Source organism: Emericellopsis cladophorae (genome assembly GCF_022114955.1).
Source record: "Emericellopsis cladophorae strain MUM 19.33 chromosome Unknown NODE_16_length_390664_cov_118_533041, whole genome shotgun sequence".
Taxonomy (NCBI): domain Eukaryota; kingdom Fungi; phylum Ascomycota; class Sordariomycetes; order Hypocreales; family Bionectriaceae; genus Emericellopsis; species Emericellopsis cladophorae.
The window spans coordinates 54,015-74,085 of NW_026250941.1; the positions used below are offsets into that span (position 1 = coordinate 54,015).

Sequence of the window (20,071 nt, forward strand, 5' to 3'; positions counted from 1 at the left end):
CAGCAGGCGCTTGTACGGTAACTAGGGGCCCGACCGTGTCACTACCAGTCCTTCCATTTTCTTGCGTATCATTGCAACCTGGCCGATGCAACGGGCCATGTTCGACATTGAGAGTACACGACACACGACGACCAGGATGAGGCTCCTCCCACGAGGGAATGAAATTAGAACGTCGTCGTCGTGCGGAAGAATGAGAAGTAAAGGAGACAGACACGGCCTGTGACCCTCATAAGGGGTTGCTATATCGCGGCACGTCGCCGTTGTTGGACGTCGGCATTGGTCGCTTGTTGTTGCTGGACCCCTTGCGATGGAAACCGAGTTTGGCGCCCATTTTCTTCCAGCCCTTGTTGTGTGCTGCCATGGCGCGCTGGAAGCCACCACCAGGCGAGTGCGCCCAGTCGTTGTGAGTAGGTGGTGTCGTGGGCGGGGTCATTGGTTCCATGACCGGGGGAGAGTTTCCGTCACTGTCGTCCGTCAAGCCTTCTGAATCGAAGACGTGATTGGATCCCGAGCGAGATGCGACACCGCCCACGTTGAGGTACGGAGGATAGATGGGTGATCGCGCATGCTCGTGACTGTGGTTGTCGAGGTGGAGCGGGCTGACGGACTCGAGGAAAGGGACCAGCAAAGAATCATTCATCAACTCGTGCACGATGCGCCCAGCCTCCTCTAGGTGCATGGGATGCGGCGGTTCGGGCGTTGCGGGAAGACGGAGCAGTCGATCGCGCACACGAGAGGGAATGTTGACCTCACGGGGTGAGCATGGCGCGATGTAGACTTGCATCAGCTTGTCCCAGAGGTCGCACAACTGAGCGCGAGCGTGTGGGTCGGAGGCGCAGTCGGCTTGGATTTGGTCGTGAACGGCTGCGTATCGCTGAAGATCAAGGGTGAACTCAAGCGTCTCCATGCAGTGATTCTGGGAGAGGTATGCGGTGAAAGCACTCAAGGTCCATGGGGGAGGAGCCACATCCAGCAATATCTCCGTTAATGTAGGCGGGTTCGATCCCATGTCTGATCGTGGTGAAGATGGAGACGAAGTGAAGACGCCACTTGTGCGTCTGGAATCCGTTACATCAAAAAGGGTAAAGTCCTCGAAGGCAGACGAGGGCCTAGGCGAGGATCCTTGAGAAGCCGGCGAGAGAAACGACGTTGGCGGCGAGCTCAAGGTAGTCTGAATCATTGCCACCAAGTCAATGAATCCAGCTTCCGAGGTGGCTATACTGCAGAGGCCGTATGCTGCGCTGTATCAGGTCTGCTATCTCCAAACCGTTCTGGGGGAAGGCTCGTGTGGCGGACCGCGAGACTGCGTGTAACTGTTGTCCCAATTGCGTTGCATCCAGGGGCAGTATGGAATTGTGAGAGGAGCCAATCCCAAGAGGATTTCGTCCGGGAACGTGAGGCGGAACGATGTTGCGTGGCTCGGGATCGATCAGTCGCACTAATGCTGATGAATGGGTCGTCGCTGGAACTTGCTTGGATGCCGATGGTGAGGAGCGTTCGAGAGAGAGAGTGTGTGTATTGAAAAGGTCGCCTGGTTTCAACTGTCGAAGGGTTCTTTGAGAGAGTTAGAAAGCGGATAGCAGGAGGATCGATCGAGGGCATAGAGTAGCAGACGGGTAGGGCAAGGCATGGGGGACGATTGAGATCTCGGAGAATAATGCGGCAGCGTGGACGATGTATACTGTTTCCCTCCCCATGTGCGTACGGATACGTGAAATCCACATACCTGATTGCAGCTAGGACGCTCACAAACGAGAGGATAAAGGGCAAGCACAGTATTAGAAAGGAAATAGTTGGTATGTTGGAGTCAGATAAGAGGGCAGATGAGAGGGAAGAACGAGAGTTGTCACGATTCGTTTTGCCAGCGAGAAGAGAAGGGAACCAGTGGTCGGTCGACCAGTGCAGTGCAGCGCAGCGCAGACATCAACTAGCATGAGGTGTGTGTGGATAGTCAAAACTCACTTGCAAAAGCCTCCACGCCTGGCTCCACACTGTAGCGCATGACTGAGGGGACGGGGCACCCTTGGAAAAGAAGGCACTCTTGAGCCCCTCCTTGGCTCTGGCTTGCTCGTCTTAGCACTGTACAGCCTGCGCGCCCTACGGAGGACAACCGGCCTTCGCCCTTCGGGGCCTCCGCCAGCCCAAGCCCACCCCCCTCTGTATCATGATTGATCGCTGGGCGAGCTCCGTCGTGGATCGTGTTTCGACCACGGCGGAGCATCATCGCACGGATGGTCATCTTACTGTTCTTACACATGGTATTCAATGAGACAGGTATCCCGGCGCAAGCTCTGCTTACCTTGCCCAGCCTCCACGAGTCTCTTAAGCCGACACGTCATCTCGAACATTCTACCCTGATGGACAGATGATTATGGGCTTACTTTCAAGCGACAATGGACAGGTCGGCGATAGCAGCGTCAGCATGATGCGCGGGGCGTCCATTGATCGCCCGCAACGCCAGCCACTTGCCCCAGCAGGCAAAGAAGCGCGCTAGAAGACAGTCTGGAACGGAGGTTGCTCCTGGTGGCGCACTGTGCGTGCAAGCGTTGTGTTTAATGCGCTGCCCGGAAGGCGCCGGCTCGCCTTCTAGAAGACTTCCAAGAAGACATGGATCCCAGGAGCGCATGGGCATCGTCTGATTGGTCATGATGGGTCTCATGCATGGGGATAACCTGGCGCTAACTCCCTGGTGCGTGCACACGCACGGTGCGCAGCGCTGCCACCACACCGTGCCCGCAGCCTGGCAATCATCCCTCGTTGCCATTGTTCGACTTGACGCTGCGTGCGCCCTGTTCACTGTTGGCGGCGAGGCAAGCCTGGGGGGGGGGGAACCTCTCGCGACAGTCTGGATCTGTAGGACATTGAACCGCGCAGCGTGGTCGGGAGCACAGCCAACAGGGTGCACCGTACACAGGACAGCTGACGGTGATTGATGAATGGCCCAGGCTCCATGCCGCGGCGGCCCTTGAGCGGGTGGGTGCGTTGGAAGCAAGCACGTTGGATGCTTTTCTCCCAGACACTAGTCCGTGACACTGGGCTGCCGCGGCTGGACATGGATACGCCAGGAATTGGGGGATAATGCCTGTCGATTAGGTAGATGTACAGCGCTGGCGATGATGCAGTCAGTGCCCAGCGTCCGGCGTCCAAACCGCAAGTGGGTATCCTAACAAGTAAAACGGGGCAGTCGAGGTGGGAGACGCGAGAATCCATGTCCTCCCAATGTTCAAGAATGGCAGGTCGTTTCCCTATTCTACTGCACCTCATCGAAGCCAATCTGGCTCCATCGGGATCTGAAGCGACCGGCAACAATTAATAATGCAGCTATCACCACCATTCCATGCCAAGGTCCTTTGCGGGAGACCGCATCGCGAAATGGGAAGAGGAAGAAGTGCAGACAACATTCGGACGTACCTCCTCCCCTAGAAGAGGCTGAGGATTTCCAAGTGAGTGCAGATTGTGCACTGTGTGGTGCGGCTGGTTGGCATGCTATCATCGCCACCGCTGGCTCGCAGTCCCGCTTGCGCGCGCCCTTTGTTGATCATCACCTGCCCCTTGCTGCTCTTGTTTAGCTACATGTCATTTCATAGGTCTCACCATCTCAGAAGCGAAACAGACCTCATGTTAGCCCGCACTGACAGAGATATGTGCTCAGTGTTGCTGGCCACACCTCCTCGCACGGAGCCCACTGACCTGACTGCCATGTGCGAGCGTCACTGTGATGCGCCACCATTGCTCTGGGGACACTAGTGAGGCCACCTCCTTTGACAGCATGAACTCTGTCACAAACAGTCGAATACTGTGCGTCGCCTCCTTGGATCGAGCGTCATTGCGTGCCTGGAGGCGCTGTGCTGGTGGCAGGCACATGTACACCACTGGACGCCACGAGGCATCACATACGTACCCGCGTCGCAATGATAGTCGACAAGCATATGCCACAATGCTTCTTCTGAGCATTAGCGTTTTGTTGTCGGTATGGTCCTAGGGATGCGGCCCCTCATCAATCCAGAAGTGATGCAACACAACAGACGCAACAGGAATTTAAGTTAAGAACGGCAGAGAGTCGACCAATGGATGGATCCGCAGAGCCAGTCTGGCGTTCCCTCCGTGCGTTACTATCAATGCGTTTGCTGGCCATCGCACTGATAGACAGCAGCGTCCTCACAGAAGACATGGAAGCCTCCGCCTCTCGTATGGACCTCGCACTACAACATTCGATATACATGGCCTACTGCTATGTGCCAGATCGACTCGTCAATCTAGAAGGGTTGTAATCAAGCCCGAAGAAGACACAGCCAGAGAGTGCTCGCACGACACTTGCGTAATTACACTGCCGATGATGCTTCGGCATTTGATGCTCGGCATGGCGGGCCTGGCACACCACCCGTCCAGTGCTGCTCCCCGCACGCAACGCGATGCAGCCAGCAGCAAGGAATTATTACTAGTCAGTCCATAGGAGATCGACACCGATAGCCATGATGATTGCTGCACACAGTGCACTCGCTTGATCAACGCACCACTCGAGCAACGCTGGCGAGGAGCAAGCGTTTTTGCCACGGGCCCAAGCCTCTTGCACAGCCCCCGCAATGACAACCCCGACTGCCGTACGGAGTACAAGACAACATCATCATGCAGCGAAGGGTTCTGGAAGGCTAGGACCTTGAGGGCGAGGCCTCAGAGATTTGCGGGTCAAACTCCAAAGGAAACATGACTCTCGCCGGAAAGTCTTCCGCGTTGTGAGGTGCCTCAGCGATCCCAGGTTCCAAACAACACTAGACTTTGTTAATTCCATGTTCCAGTGCCCAATTCTCAAGGATCAACTATTACTGCACTGGCCACCGCATTATCGAGCACACCGTCAATGCTAGCCGTCGCAAGTATTGCACCTCTCGTTATTCATGCACGCAACGCTACAACCAATAATTCAAACCCAAGCACGCCCCTTGGAAAAGAAATGCGATCACGGTTATGCCGAACCTTGTGCGGCCCGTACACGTAGACGGGTGGCCGGCTTCTCGAACGGTTCGAAATTTCCCGGCTGCGTCTGCCTGGCGTCCGCCGTGCGCATCGGTCACCCCACGATTCGATCCGATCACAATGTTGTTGATGAGCGGATCCGTGCCACGATGAAATTTTGCCCGCATCGACTTTACCCTCTTCGCGATATCGATATCTATATTCTATACGAGCCCGCCGCCGCCAGCCAACCAACCCGACTAACGTGAGCACGCTGCACAGCACGGCGGCGCCGAGCCGATCCAGGGCCCGGGAACTCTTTACATCGTGTCATGCCACGACATGTCACTTGTTCATCCGTAGGTGATGCCTCTGCCGGTCTAGGCTGGCGGATTTGGACCCGTACAACGTTATCACAGCCAATCACTTGAATCAGCTTGTTGTCTGGGAAATAACCATGGCCACGGACCTGCAGACGGCGCCGCGCGGGTGGTGACATGTCGCCGCGGTAATAATAAGCACACGGAGACTCCGTACGCATTGACTACTGACGTCCGTGCATTGAGTCACGCAACGTGCGACAAGTCTCTGGAGGATTTTTTTTTTGAAATCCACGATGGTCCAACCACTGCAGCACGCGCCGCCACCTCCTGGATATCTGCAATGGGTAGTACTGCGTACAGGCACAGTCTCCGGAGCCGGACAAGCTTGGCGAGGTTTTATTCCACAGTCGCATTTACGTCTCCCTGCGCGCGTTCCACTCCTGGGTGCTCACCGGTTGGCTGCAGGCGCCCGGACCCCTACCATTTCAGGTTTTCCCTGTCTCGTCGCGCCGATGAGTGAATGGATTGCATGGCCCGAGCGACCTGGGGCATGTCATGTCATTACCAGTCGATGGTTCCCGTGAGACTTGAATGCTTGTTTTGTGCAACTCGGCCACCACCACCCTCCCTTGATTAGTGCACCCACTACTGCCACGCACCGTGCCGTGAAAGAGATCCCGGACTTCGTTCGCTGCAGAGAACGTGGATCGTCCCTGGCGAGTGTGCCGGCGTGCACAATGGATACGCAACTCAGCGACCAGCGTCGGCACGTCAGTGATGAAGACGCTGTCTATTGTTACGTACTAGGTCTCGCGACAAGCGGCTGGACAAGCCTTTCCTTCAGCCGCACCCACCGAACTTGTGATATCCACCGAGTTTGCTTTGCTCAAATTCGGTGGACGTGGGGAGAATTGATCCCCATGACTCGAACAGCGATAGTATTGCGGGCTTTATTAAACTTCGGGATCCGCTATCTAGTATGGAGCACAATGTTGGAAGCACAAAATATTGATACAAGAATCGAGTCACGCATTGATCCCTTGGTCCCACGAGAACTGTCGTGCAACTTCTCGTGTCTTGGAGGCTGTGGAGTTGTTGACAACTTGATGCTCCAACTCCAAGCGCCAAGTGAAGGGCGGCCACGCCGGTGGGTAGTGAAATGCCCAGTATTACCTAAAAGTCCCTGTAACATGAGGGCCTGTTCTGTCTTCTTCCATTGTGGTAGCGAGCGGACCTACGTACTCCATACAGTCATCGACACATGACACGCGAGACGTGAATTTACACAGGAAATAGAACGTCAACCTTAGACACCATCGCGAACAAGCAAATGCAGTGCACGTTGACCTCCAACACCAGGCTATGCTATGCTATGAATGTCTCATCCAAGAGTAATGATGATGCTTGTAACAGACAGCTAGAATGACCGAATAAACCCGCCCCGGAACACATCACAACCGTATTTTTTTCATTGTGTTGTACAACGCAACCGCGTGTATATTGCTCGCTCGCTCGCTCAGTACGCACTCAAGCTGAACTCTCCCTCGAACCCCTTGTTGAGCAAGATGGATGCGATCCGCAGCCGTTGAAGCGGCATCTCGTCGGATGTGTATGTGTCGATTGGGTTCAACCCTAGTGCAAGGCACATGGCGTTGGTTATCGTGTGGACACCGCAGTCCCAGCCGTTCGTTTGCCGTGGCGCCTCATGGGTCACCACCTTCCACTCGTCCTCTTTGAACCTCTCCTTTAACATATCCTTCACCCATGCCATGGTGAGGCTGGTGTATTTGTTGTTGCCGCGAGGACACATCGAGTCCATGTGTGACACTGTTCTCTTTTGCGGCCGGACTACAATGAGTGTCCAGTGGCTGTGCTCGCAGATGGGCATGAAAATGCTGTCAATATCGAGGAAATTCTCCATCTTGACGCCTTTGCGGCCAAGGGGCCGTTGTGTATTCAGGGGCCCTTTTTTCTGGAGATTTGGGAAGAAGAATGAGCTTAAGACAAGCGTCTTGCGCGTCTGCGTTTTGACATTGGTGATACCTGCGGCCGAATTGATTGCCTGTTCCAGCCAGAGGAGTGCTCCATTGACAATCTCGTCATTGAGCCACACGGTCGGCGGAACTACCTTTGCAAAGTCGTGCTGCTGCAGCCCCGTGTTTTCGGCCGTCTGTGCCAGAATTTTGCCACCAGGGGCCCGGATGGTTTCACGTGCACGTCTTGTCCAATCGTCAGACAGTGGTGAGATAAACTGCGCCTTGGGAGCGCGTAGCCCGCCTGTGAGGTCTAGTAGCTCTTGCTCCTTGCGGAGCCTCTCCTCCTCTTCCCGAATTCGGCGCTCCTCTACCTCTTGAGCTGCCTGCTGCTCTCGTTGGAGCTGCTCTTCGATTTCTTTCTGTTCCTTCTCTTCCAAGATGCGGCGGAGCTCGGCCTCTGACAGAACGCTGAGTCTATCATAGGGGCGTTTGGTCAACTCGTCCCAAGCGACTGGTTTGCGCAACTCGTCGAGACAGTCCTTCAGTGTTAGTTTCTTGCTAGGAGCCACAGTCTGGACAACCTCTTCATAAACCCTCCTTTGTTCTTCCTCGTACTTCTTGCAAAACTCGAGGAACTCCCACCTGTTGGCTTTGCCGGTGTAAGTGGGGCGAGGAAATGACGTTAGCTTCGGAGGTTCTGGCGGCACTGGTGTCGCTTCTCTAGACGATGGCGTGATTTCTCGAAAAGGGGCTGGCGTCTCTGGATAGGCACCGACGGGATGTGGTGTGCTTTCGCGAAGCAGGGCGTCCTCCTGAGGGAGTGTCGGACGTCTAGGGAAGATGGGGATCTCGAGTCCGGTCAGGAGGGAAAGGAGCTGGTCCTCCTCTTTAGAGTACTGGTGGTTCGGTACCGATTCTTCGTCTTGTCCGACATGCTGAGTAGTAGATATGCTTTTTTCTGGCTCAGGGGAGAGAAGGCCACTGCGTGCACCGACAAGGCGATGAGGTGAGCTGAGCTTCCCGGGCGGTATGCGTGTGAATGAGGCCCGCTTCCTAAGGCCCCGGGGTGAGAGGGACATTCTACGGACACCCGGAGCAGTGCCGTGAGCATGGTGCCGGCGGGTTGTGAGAGGAGACTGCATAGCTGTGCTGCTCGACCTCAAACGCTTGAAATCTTTCCTGTCCGGAGAATCAATGTGCCGTTTACAGTGTCTTTGTGGCGCATTGAAGTAGTTGGGGTCAGAGTTGAGACCTTTTCCTGGGCTGTCGCTCTGCTGATGTGCCCCCGGCGTCGACTTGTGTCCTGCAGCGACAGTCGCCGGTGCAGCGTCACGTTTTGACGCCTTGGGAGGAGATGATGCGTTTGAAGTTGGTATAGACACTGTACTTGTCAATGAGTGTTCGCAAAGGTATCATCAGGACAAGCGCACAATTTGAGGTGACCCAGCGGGTCCCCGTCGTTACTATCCCCGTTATGTACTCCATGACTGCGCGTGCTTGCGACAGGCTGAATAGATTGAGGACAGACAAAGTGGAGGAAGCGACCTGCGAAAAGATGAGAGGTCAGCTGTGATTCAACGGCTCGTGTCGACGACAATGGGTGAGTTAAAAGATCTGGGGTCGATGATGGGAGTTCAACATGAAGCAGGTTTGGCGGGATAGAAGCTCATGAGCGTTTGACGACCAAGGAAGAGGAGAGAGAACGCACGTCCGAAGATGAAGTCGCTAACATCTTACACTCTGATACAGAGCATCAGAGTCATGTCGCAATCGATGAGGTTTTTGCCGAATGTTGACTGATTCACATGAGGTCGGCCTCCCGAAATCCAACTTCGATGTGAGTTCAGTCAGGACTCAGGCTGGCGATTCGAGAAAGCTAGTTCTGAACTTCTGGGGTTCGCACCCTCGACACGTTTCACGAGCTTTTGCGCGCGTGGCAGCCCGTCACATATAGGTGTTCTAGTGTCGAATCGCGCTTCTCAGGAGTAAGTGACATTGGGAGTCGACGAATCTGATGCTTCGGTGCTTGCGACGGTTGAGTTGATGATTTCGGAGCCATCCAGAGGAAGGACAAGGCGAGGGCGCGCAACAATGAATGCGACGGACAAGGGTGGATGGGGCGACGCGCCGGGCTGTCATTGGTCAGCCCACTCCCCAGCCACAGCCAACCAGCCATACCTTACCTTACTCAGCCACTCCATCAACCGCTACTCGAAATTGGTCTGAATCGCGAATCTATCTAGCTTATTAGCCACCTGTTCATACGTAGTAATTAGTAAATTACATGATTGTAGCGTAGAGGTGCAAATATGTCTGCAGCCTTGTGTAGTAGCCTTCTTCCACCGCTTCTTCAGTAACAAGGATATTTTTAGGCAAGACACACAGCGCTAGCGATTTTGTCGAGGACTTTGTCGAGAAGATGTGGTTAAAAACGATCTATACTGACCGAGGGCTTTTTTTCATCCAGCTATGCAATGCTACTTAAATCCGTGACATCTATACACATTCAGGTGTGCACTCAGAGCCTTGCCTGCGTCTTCGTAGCACTCTCTCCCTTGGTACAGAATGCACTAAAGTACTCGTTGAGGGCCTCCATTGTCCCTTTGCCCTCTTGCAGCTCAACGATGGCTCCCACGTATCCATCAGGGCGGACAACGACGACGCCCTGCGAGTCGCCAAAGCCCGTCTTCGCATGCGCTGGTGCTTTGGCGGCTGGCACTTTTTCGTCGTGCAGGTCGTCTGCGTAGACGTGTTCGCGATACCTGGCAAGGACCCCCGGAACATCTCGAGATATCTCAATGTCCGATCGCTTGGTCGCAAACACGGTGCAGATGGTGAAGAACAAGCTATGAGGATTGTTCTTCTCGTGGTGTGAGACTGACGACACGTCTTGGCGTAGGTGGTTCGTGTAGAAGGACTTCTTCGCCACAAGTCCGTTCGCAAGGTCGCACAATGCTGCCCGTGACTTCTTGGGGTCACCACCAAAGACGAACAAGCGGAATGATCCGTTCAGGGGGACCTCCTGCTCCAAATGAACAATGTTTGCATCTACAACCCTCGTGACGTCGGTGTTGATGAAGAGATGCCCGGGACTGAGCTTCGTCGCCTTTTTGAGCATAAGACTTGATTGTGCTGGGTGGTCTGGCGACCAATTCAGGACGTTTGGCTCGTAGTACACGCCGTAGCCACTTGTGAACTCGCAAGACTCCTTGAACATCTTGACAAAGTCATTGTCGTGCTCCTCAGCTTCAGTGCCGTGATTGTCGGACGCTGCCTTGACCTCGTCTGCCGCAGGTATCCGTTGCGAGAAGAGCTTAGCGTACCGGTTGTCGAACTCGAGCAGCTTCTGGGCCATTTTCCTGCGCTCGGGCTCATACGTCTTCAACAAGTCCCGCTTCGCGAAGCCGCTCTCGACCGCATGGATTTTCCAAGCGAGGTTTTGGGCATCGAGGAAAGCCGTGTTCATCCCCTGGCCAGCTTTAGGCTGCACGGCATTAGCTTAAGCCAAGACAGTGAAGGGGTAGGTCGACATACGCTATGAGTGTGGCATGCATCGCCTCCGAGAAAGACACGCTGATCTAGTGTGTAGTTGTCGGCGATGCCCTGCCCGATGGGATAGACCGAGAACCATTCAACTCTCTCCCAAGTGATTCGGTAAGGTTGCAGGATCTTTTTGGCCATCTCTTGGACTTCACTCTCAGTCGATTTGCGTTTCGACTCCCAGTCTGGGTCTGACGAGGAAGCGAGTTGGATGTACAGGCGAACCATTTCGTTTTCTCTCGGGATGACCATGATAGACCCATGTTCGCTATGGATAGTGGCTTTCATCTGCATCATGTTAGTTTCTTCGGATATGGACTGCTTGCCATAGCCCGGAAGCACCTACCTTGATGTCTGGGAAGTCTGTGTCGACCACACCGTCTAGCACGGCCCAGACATGAGATATAGGGTCGTGGTATCGGACAGGAATGCCCAGCTTCTCCCTCACAAACGATCGTGCACCCTCACCGCCAAACAAGTATTTGGCTCGGATCTTTTCAGTTCGAGGTCCGTCTACCTGCGACAGCTCGACCTGAACAGGGTATGTGACGTCCTGGGCTGGGTCAGTCTGGAAGTCACGTACTGTCCACGGCCGGTGGACGTGGACTCCATTCTTCTCCAAATCGGCAATGAAGACCCTTTCAATCAGCCCTTGATGCAGCAGCGTTGTGAAGGGGTACCGCGCATCGATGAAAGTCGGACAGCTAGCCCATGTACCAGTTCTCACAATGCCTTTGCAGTTGGGGTCCCAGAATGCGACCTCGTACACCCGAGCAGGCTTGTGATCCATGATGGCTGCCTTCAGTCCCATATTCCTCAAGAGATCCAGAGACCGAGGCTGGATGCCATCGGCGCGGCCCGTAGGCGTTGGCTCAGGGCGATTGTCCACATGTTTGATCTTGTAACCCCATCTTGCAAGCATTGTAGAGAGCATCAGTCCGACTGGACCGGCACCGACGATGACTAGTACCAAATGTCAGTTCCATCCGGGTCTGTGATGTGTGCTGCTCGTACCAATGTCATAGTAAGCGACCCCGTCGGGTCTCACATTCTCTTTGATCGACATGCTTGTGGAGTGTATCAATTGTCAAGTCTGCTGACGCCAGCAACTTGTTTCCTTAGTGTATCGAACTCAACGTCCGTGCCGTGGAAACAGGAGCGATGAGGGAGACAACATGGCGGACAGCGCAGTCCAACAACTCTGGAGGCCATTTATTCAACCAACATTGGTCATGAGTGAGCTTGGCTGCAGTGGGTTCAACTTGAGATCTCGGGAAGTAATCACGGCACATCGGGCATTTAGCTGCCAACGGGCCACACGAACGGCTCGCCTTCGCAGGCGGCTAGTCCTAGTGTGCCTCGGGTTCGATCTCGTCATCAGGCCTTTTGGGCATTCCATGCGTGTGGCGCCTGATGGAACGGAATCATTGGCGTTTACGGACAGAATCTTTGGTCGGCAACAAAGATCGGTAGTGGGAGGTGGGGTGGGGGGATTCGAGCAGGAGTGCTGGAGTCGAGTGGAGGTGCATGGAGTGCTAAGGTGCTATTAGCATTCGGCATATCAAAGCCGCTCCTCGTTAACAGACTCTTATGTTACAGGCAGGCTTGGCCCCAGACATACCCCAGCTCGTCTCAATTCGCGTCATTGAAGTCATGCCGCACAACGCGCCCAGCCGCTCAATCGGTTACGACTCACGAGACTTGCTCGACACTTATTATATGAGAAGATCTCCCAGAGTTGCCAGTCGGGGTGATGATGTCGCCTGAATGAAGAGGACAACTACAAACTTGAAGATATGAGACGAGGACCCTGGACTAGGAAGGCCCAATACTGGTAACTTTCAAAGCTGCGGCGTTACGAGTCGAGAATGAGAGACGGACGGATCGACAATAAAATATGCGTGTCTCCACCTATAGACATGGCATCAGGCCTAGACCTTCCAAGAGAAGCAAATGGCCACCAAGAGCATCCAGTCGTTACAGACCCGGTTCGTCGGCGTGTGATCAATTAAGCAAGTGTTCCCAAAATACTGAAGTTTTCGCAGGACGCCTGGCAACAGAACATAACATCAACAGGTACTATCGCGATTGGCTTTGGTTCGAATATGTGGAGCCGGACCGTCCCAGACTCTCAGGAATACTCACAAACGCATTCATCTGGACTTCCACAGAAGCCGGCTTAGACTGTTAGCTCACTTCTAGGGACAGAGGCCACAACATTGAAATCAGTTCTTATATGGACTTGGAGAATTATATGGAATAAACATTATTTTTAAATTAAACCACCAAAAGCTACGCGTGAGCTGTGGACAGACAGAACCTGCAAGTTTGTGGCTGTTCCCCTCAAGCACCCGAAGGGGCATATTGTACCTGGCTGGTATACAGACCACGGGCCAGGCACATCACCTTTGGCTCGACAGTGACTAAGAACTCTAGCTTTAGGCGGGCTCAAGTTTCAGTCATACGGTACTTAGGTATGAAGTTTACTCCCCCTGGTTATGTACGTACGAAAGTAGGATCATCTCATCCCAACTTGACTTCCTGTTTACACATACTTCAGTGTCACCTCACAGTCACAAGTGTACATTGCATTTGAATGTATCAGTCATTTTTCTTTTTCTACTTCGCTGCTAAGGCTCTTTCTCAGCCGGCGGAACTCACACTCACCAGCTTCCTGCATTACTGATCTCGACATGCCGCGCCAAAGTCCTCTCAAGCGCGCGAACAGGCACTCACATCCTACACAGGCTCCGTCAACTCCAGTCAGATCAGGAAGATCCCGTGCATCAGGAAGCACCCGCACACAGTCCCTCTCACCTCAAAAGTGCACCCCGAAACAACCACTCCATATCCGCATGAACCTGACCGAGACGCAGATGGACAGAATCACTGACGCGTAAGAAGAATTCCATCCTCCTTGTGACAATACCCAGGCTTACCAAAGTAGCTTCTCCAAGGGGGTCGATATCAGCCCTACGAGAAACCACAGTCGTTCTCCATCAAAGTTTGCCGACGCGGGCAGAGAGCGCTCGTCACCCTGTGGACACTTTCGCCAGTACAGCCGCGGGAACGACGACTTGGGATCCCATGATGGCAACTCGACTACCTTTTCCGATCTGATGCCGCGACGTTCGGAACTTCATGGCTCAACCCATAGTCTCGCCGAGCGAAGACGCCGCGCAACGCCAGCGCCTATTCTTGTTCACGGTCAACACAGGGCTCAGTCTGTACCACGCCGCGTTGAGATGCAGCCAATCCATGACGACCCGTCTCCCCTGGACTCACCAATGATGTATATGATTGACCCAAATCGCCAAAGTAGAGAGGTCCCCTGTGATCCCCTACCCGTCTTCCCCCAGCGAGTTGGACACTCAAAACCGACTGCATATGTGGAAGATGGCGAAGAAGGCATGCAATACTTTGCCGACACCCCTTATCTCGAGGCCTATGGGCAATGGGCAGACGTACGCACGTACAGAGAGACAAAGCCTCTAGCCCACCAAGACGCCAAAGTGGGAGGACTGGAAGGGTACACCCACCACTCTAAGAGCACCGCCGATACTTCACGTCAAGAGCAGCAACGTGCCTCGCCATCGCGGCCCAGGCCACCTCAGCTTCGCAGCGCCAAGGATGTCGAGTCCCCTATGTTCTCCCCCTTTCCATTCTACTTCCAGGGGCAAGGTCTCACAACCGAGAAGAAGGGGGAGAAGACGATGATCGGAGAGAATGGCTGGCTTGAGCGTCCAGGCGAAACGACCGAAAAGTCGAAAAGGGGGGCCAAGAAGACGGGTCTCCTCGACGGAATCAAGAAAATTGCGAAAGACATGGTGCGTTCTGCATGCATGCATGACTGGCGGCACTGCTGAGTATACTAATCAAGAGCCAGAGTGAACAGTACAGCTCGACTCGACGAGCGCAGCATCCCGCCACAGAGGCGAGTGGCACGACGCTGGCCATCTCCCTAAGCGCACGGGAACAGAGTCTCCTATACGGTGAGCTCGAGTTCCACCTGGGCAACGCGCTCAACACGTACATCACCGTGCAGCTGGAAAAGGGGCGTCTCCTGACGGACAGACTCCACAAGATCAGCGACCACTGGCTCCAGCTCGGTCGGCCTCGCGTCCTCGGGTTCCGCTACGATCTCGAGACCCAGCTCGAGATCCTGAGCCTGCACGTGCAGGACTTTGTGTTTTCCGGTCGGCGACAGGGCAACCGGACGGAGATTTGCGGGCTGCTGGACGCCATGAAGATCAATTCCCGCGCCATGCGCGTCCGGACATTTTGCCAGCCTGACTCGGTGGTGGCCAAGCAGCTGGTCGACTCGCAGAGTCTCTTCAACCTCATCGGGGTAGGCAGAGAGGAGGACCTCGCGCTGACGGAGATTGCCCAGTTCTTCAAGGTTTGTATCGAACGGGAGAAGCAGACTCGTGAGAAGGAAGCACGCAGGGCTCGGCCATCGGCCTTTGATCATTCTCACAGACACGAGGCTAGACATGGCCGTGGCTCTCGGGCGTAGAAGGAGAATCGGCTGAATGGACAACTGGCAATGGGGTGGAGTCCGCTTACGTGGCAAAAAGATATATTTTATCATAGCTCTGAGAAACTGCATGTAAAGTGAAACAAATCAAACACATACCTAAAATATAGTCCAGTCAAACATCGCGCAGCCGTCAGATCATCAGTCGTAGCCCCGTGTAGGTCATCCAAGCTCGGCCGGGCTGCTCTAGACTCCGTTCGGACAAAAGCCAACAAGAACCAAGCACAAAGGAGATGAAAGATACCATGAATAAGAGAATCGTCATGCGATGCAGTGCGGTAAATCATCGGTACCGGTAGCTATCATCGCTGTCGTGTCGGCGTGGTCGGCGTAGCCCATCATCAGAGCGGCGGTCGTAAACAAAGTCGTAATCGTCATCTTCGTCGTCACTGCGCCCTCGAAGAACGCCGCGCCCGTTGCGGTGGTCAAGGTCGGCGTGCCGGCCACTGTCATAATGCGGAAGGCCATCTTCACGACCATAGGTTCTTTCCCACGCCTGCTGCTTGAGCCTGTCGCGGTCTTTGGAGTCCTCGAAGCGATTCGTCAGGGCGTTGGCTCCTAGGCCGCCGATGGCAGCGCCAATGAGGGTAGACGCAAGACGGACGCGCTCCTCCTTGTCCGTGTCACTGCGGCGCCGCCGACCAGCTCCCTTTGTGCGGCGATTATCAGACACATGCTCCGAGACCTGACGAGCAGCGTACCCTCCTGCTATAGCGCCGATGAGCGAGGCGCTGATGCCTGCGGTGGAATTGGTGAAGTTGTCTTCCATGACCGATTTTGCGCGCTCCATGGGACTCTCGCCCCTGGACCGACTCCGCCTGCGGTGACTGCGACTCCTGTTGGAAGGGGAGTATCCGCGCGCGTAGTAATCGTCGTCGTCATCGTCGTAGTAGGCGCCCCGCGACGGGTTGCGACCTCGAGGCACCATCTCTCGAGTGTCAGGCGGCGGTTGGGAGCGGCCCCGGGAGGCGTAACTAGGAGGAGGTTCGAGAGTCATCGTCTCGCGCACAAAGGGATCGCGGCGGTCCCCAGAGCGACGGGGAGAATCGTCTCGGTCGCGATGACCAGGCGGGGATCCGCCACGGTGGATATGCTCCGTGTACTCGTAGACTTTTGGCATGCTATCTTTTGTTGGCGGTTGGTGACAGTAAAAGAGACGGCTAGAGGCTCGTGATCTGTGGTGAATGTAGGTGTCTCGTCCAGGTTGCCAGTCAGTCAGCCCTGTGGCATGGCTGTCGCAAGGAACTCATGTAGGTTCGCATGACAGGGCGGGCGAAGCAGTCAACACGACGTAATGACCGTGCTCACTCGACAAAGTCGCTGCAGTAGCGCTGGTGCTGCTTGATCAATATCCCTGTCAGCCATGGTGCCAATACAAGCATGGCATTCGGCCTGCGAGCACGATAAGGCCCCAAAACTGCACAGGGCTATAGGGAGGTCTGCACCTTTGCACAGACGACTTTATCGAGAGTGTACGGTAGCTTCGTACGGACACCGACTCTGGGCGCCAGTCGATGCATTGCAGCAGGGGTTGTTGTGGGGTGGGTGCTCTAGACCATGACGAACTGAGTGGCGGGGATCGTACGTCGTTTTGAGATCTTGGGGCAATGTTTAATGATCCGTACCCAGAGACGACAAGTTGCCGAGCTAGAGATTTCTGATATCGAGATTATGTTGTTGGTCGCCGCGCCTGTGACCAGGTGGTCTGTCTGTTGGCGGGGGACCAGACATGGCGAGTCTGGCGGACGGATGAAGGAAGGTACAGTAGCAAGCAGGCAGAGCCAGCCGTGATGTCACCTTGCTTGGGAAGGGTGCGTGTAATATCGATGTATGTACGTTCGACGGTTAGATGCTTGCTGTGGGCACTGGGAGGAAGGGCAGGTGGCTAGCTGGCCCAGTTGCAGATGCTGCGGCCACAAATAGCTGGGCGATAAAATAGTTGTTGATTGATTGGTGAGGCACAAATTGCTGGGTGGTCAGCGAAGGGCTGTACATGCAGAGCGACATGAAGGCGGCGGACCCTTGAAATGCAGGGAGAGTATTCAACGAGGGAAGTTCCAGGTTTCTGCTGTATTCTCCGAGACAAGCAAGTTAGGTGCAGAAGAGATGCATCGTGTGATCAGGAGCAGGTCCAGATGTCGGTGAAGGACGTGGAAATCAGTAAGGTACGTTCCTTCCTTACCTTACCTTACGTACCTTATTTGAACGGGTCGCGCTAGGTTCGAGGCAGGCAGGCAGTCGCTCGCCGTCCGTCCGTGCCTGGTCATCCACATTCCTGAGGCACTCACAGATCTCCATCGAACATCCGCCAACGTACTTGCTGAATACTACCTGGCAGTATTCAAGCAAGATCATCACGAGCTTCATTTTTCATCGATGCAAATTGGGAAGATGCAAGTACCGCGGCCTCTGACCGTAATCAACGATGCGCAGCTGCAGCCAAGAATACAGTGCTTGACCACCTGCGATCACGACAGGGCGGCGGAGAAACTCCCTGCACGCTTTGCAGCCCCGTGCAGCATTAGAGCTCTCACAAGGGCCTAGGACGAGGGCCTCTTATCGCGGAGATGCTCCTCACCTGCCTGTAGGCTGGGAACCGTGTGGGTTATGGCTCCAATGTTTTTTATTGTCCGCGGGTGTGGCTGCAATTCCGTGTCCACGGGCATAATTATCGCCGCCGCGGTGCCGCGTGCTGCGTTCGATATCAAAAGCCGTGCAGGCCTCGCTTCTTCCACTCGCACGCTCACACTCTTTACACAGATCTATCGTTCTTGATATCGTTGAACGGCATCCTGATTCAAGAGGACGTCATGTCTGGATCTCAGTCCGCAACCTGGTGGCAAAAGCCGGAGGATCAGCGGGTAGCCAACGGCAACAAAATCAGCAGCGACCTGGGACCTGGTGCTGAGGTCAACGAGGAAACGGCCCTGCTTCCAGGCACTCCGCCGAGAGAAGATGAGCCAGGGTCAGGGAGCGACCATGATGAGCAAGAAAGTTGGAACGAACCTCGCATCAACGCATATCGCTTCGCTTCTGTCATCTTCACATTGTTCAACCTTGGCCTGAATGATGCCTGCATTGGCGTAAGTTGACCGTCGCCAAACCACTGCCATGACCGCTAACTCATGCGTAGGCATTGATCCCCTATGTACGTCGGCCAATTCCGAAGCCAACGCAAAGTGAGGATGCTAATGTTGGTAGATACAACCTTACTATGACATTAACTATACAGTCGTCTCGACCCTGTTCGTGGTGCCCTTTTTGGGCTACCTCGTTGCAGCACTGGCGAACAGCTGGATCCATCTCAACATTGGCCAGCGCGGCATAGCATTCTGTGGTCCCGTCTGCCGGCTGATCAGTTTCATTGCCATGGCATCGCATCCCAAGCAATTTACGTACCTGCCTATCGCCATGGCCCTGACGGGCCTGGGGAATGGCTTCAACGACAGTGCGTGGAACGCTTGGGTGGGCAACCTGCGAAACCAGAACGAGCTTCTCGGCCTCATTCATGGCGCATACGGTCTAGGCGGCATCGTTGGGCCCCTCATTGCGTCCGCCATGGTGACCAAGCTTGGCTATCAGTGGTATGAGTACTTTTATGTCATGATCGGCGTGTCTGTCCTTGAGATTGTCTGGAACACGGCATCCTTCTGGACGGCCACGGCTGCCGAGTATCGACGAAGGCACAAGTTCGGCGAGGGCAAAGAACCCACAAGCACGCGGGAGATTCTGTCGTCGCCCGTGCCTTGGATCGTGTCGGCTTTCCTCTTTGGCTACGTGGGCATCGAGGTCTGCCTCGGTGGCTGGATCCCGTCGTTTATGATCGAGGTCCGTCACTCGGACAAGTTCCTGGCTGGCGTGGTGGTGACACTGTTCTGGGCAGGCCTGACCCTCGGCCGCGTGGTCCTTGGATTTGCCACCGGTCGCATTGGCGAGAAGCTGGCCATTGTCATCTACCTAAGCATCTGCGTCGTGCTGGAGATTCTCTACTGGGCGATCCCCAGCCTGGAGGTGGCTATCGTGTGCGTCATCTTCATGGGATTCTTCCTTGGCCCGCTCTTCCCCGCGGCCATTGTGACCATGACAAAGCTTCTGCCAGCTGACCAGCACGTCGCGACAATCGGGCTATCGGCTGCCATTGGAGGCGGCGGCGCGGCAGTGTTCCCCTTTTTGGTGGGGTTGATCGCCGAGGATGTGGGCGTCCAGGTCCTGCAACCCTTTGTGCTGGTGCTCATGGGGATCATCATGGTCCTCTGGATCGTCTTGCCAGGAGGCTTTAGGAAGGGTGGCCTTGAGCAAGCCCGAAGGGAAGGCTTGCGCATCGGGGACGTCTTCCGGGGATCTACCTGAGGAGTCTAGAGATTGCAGGCCTAAAGATGCAAGAACAAGGAACATAATACAGATCGATAGCGGACCAATATCTTTCACGGAACATTCCTCAAGATCTTCTACCTGAGTCATTTGGGCCTTCACAGTCAAATTATGTGATGTAGTAGTATCCATACCTTTTGTAGTATCCGTCCCTTAGCAAAGACATGGACCTCCACGATACCGTACTCACTCGACAAAGTCGCTAGCGTTCATGAGCAAAATCTAGCCGCCCATGGTGATAGCTATAAGTATTGCCCGGTATTGGCACTACCCTTGATAAGGATATGGCATGCTAAGACAGACCAGCGCCGGCGACTTTGTCGAGTGAGCACCTACGGTACTAGCAAAGACCACGATATGCGAAGCGTGGG

The 20,071-nt window shown here is 54.8% G+C and overlaps 6 protein-coding genes across 6 annotated transcripts; 2 read left to right on the plus strand and 4 right to left on the minus strand.

Annotated features, from left to right (window-relative positions):
• Positions 1–226: 226 nt before the first annotated feature.
• J7T54_003412 (uncharacterized protein) lies at positions 227–907 on the minus strand (the record flags this gene model as incomplete). Its single annotated transcript, XM_051505677.1, has 1 exon — positions 227–907. One exon carries the CDS (start codon positions 905–907, stop codon positions 227–229), a length of 681 nt encoding a protein of 226 aa, XP_051362849.1.
• A 5,885-nt stretch (positions 908–6,792) lies between these two features.
• On the minus strand, positions 6,793–8,394 carry J7T54_003413 (Ubiquitin-like-specific protease-like protein; the record flags this gene model as incomplete). The annotated part of the gene is made up of 1 exon (XM_051505678.1): positions 6,793–8,394. One exon carries the CDS (start codon positions 8,392–8,394, stop codon positions 6,793–6,795), a length of 1,602 nt encoding a protein of 533 aa, XP_051362850.1.
• Positions 8,395–9,770: 1,376 nt separating this feature from the next.
• Positions 9,771–11,858, minus strand: J7T54_003414 (Phenol hydroxylase; the record flags this gene model as incomplete). The annotated part of the gene is made up of 4 exons (XM_051505680.1): positions 9,771–10,736; positions 10,787–11,080; positions 11,139–11,755; positions 11,807–11,858. 4 exons carry the CDS (start codon positions 11,856–11,858, stop codon positions 9,771–9,773), a joined length of 1,929 nt encoding a protein of 642 aa, XP_051362851.1.
• Positions 11,859–13,647: 1,789 nt separating this feature from the next.
• On the plus strand, positions 13,648–15,308 carry J7T54_003415 (uncharacterized protein; the record flags this gene model as incomplete). Its single annotated transcript, XM_051505681.1, has 3 exons — positions 13,648–13,688; positions 13,740–14,619; positions 14,679–15,308. 3 exons carry the CDS (start codon positions 13,648–13,650, stop codon positions 15,306–15,308), a joined length of 1,551 nt encoding a protein of 516 aa, XP_051362852.1.
• A 304-nt stretch (positions 15,309–15,612) lies between these two features.
• On the minus strand, positions 15,613–16,449 carry J7T54_003416 (uncharacterized protein; the record flags this gene model as incomplete). Its single annotated transcript, XM_051505682.1, has 1 exon — positions 15,613–16,449. The coding sequence occupies one exon, from the start codon at positions 16,447–16,449 to the stop codon at positions 15,613–15,615; it is 837 nt and encodes a 278-aa protein (XP_051362853.1).
• Positions 16,450–18,139: 1,690 nt separating this feature from the next.
• On the plus strand, positions 18,140–19,679 carry J7T54_003417 (Bypass of stop codon protein-like protein; the record flags this gene model as incomplete). The annotated part of the gene is made up of 3 exons (XM_051505683.1): positions 18,140–18,412; positions 18,463–18,477; positions 18,531–19,679. 3 exons carry the CDS (start codon positions 18,140–18,142, stop codon positions 19,677–19,679), a joined length of 1,437 nt encoding a protein of 478 aa, XP_051362854.1.
• Positions 19,680–20,071: the final 392 nt, after the last annotated feature.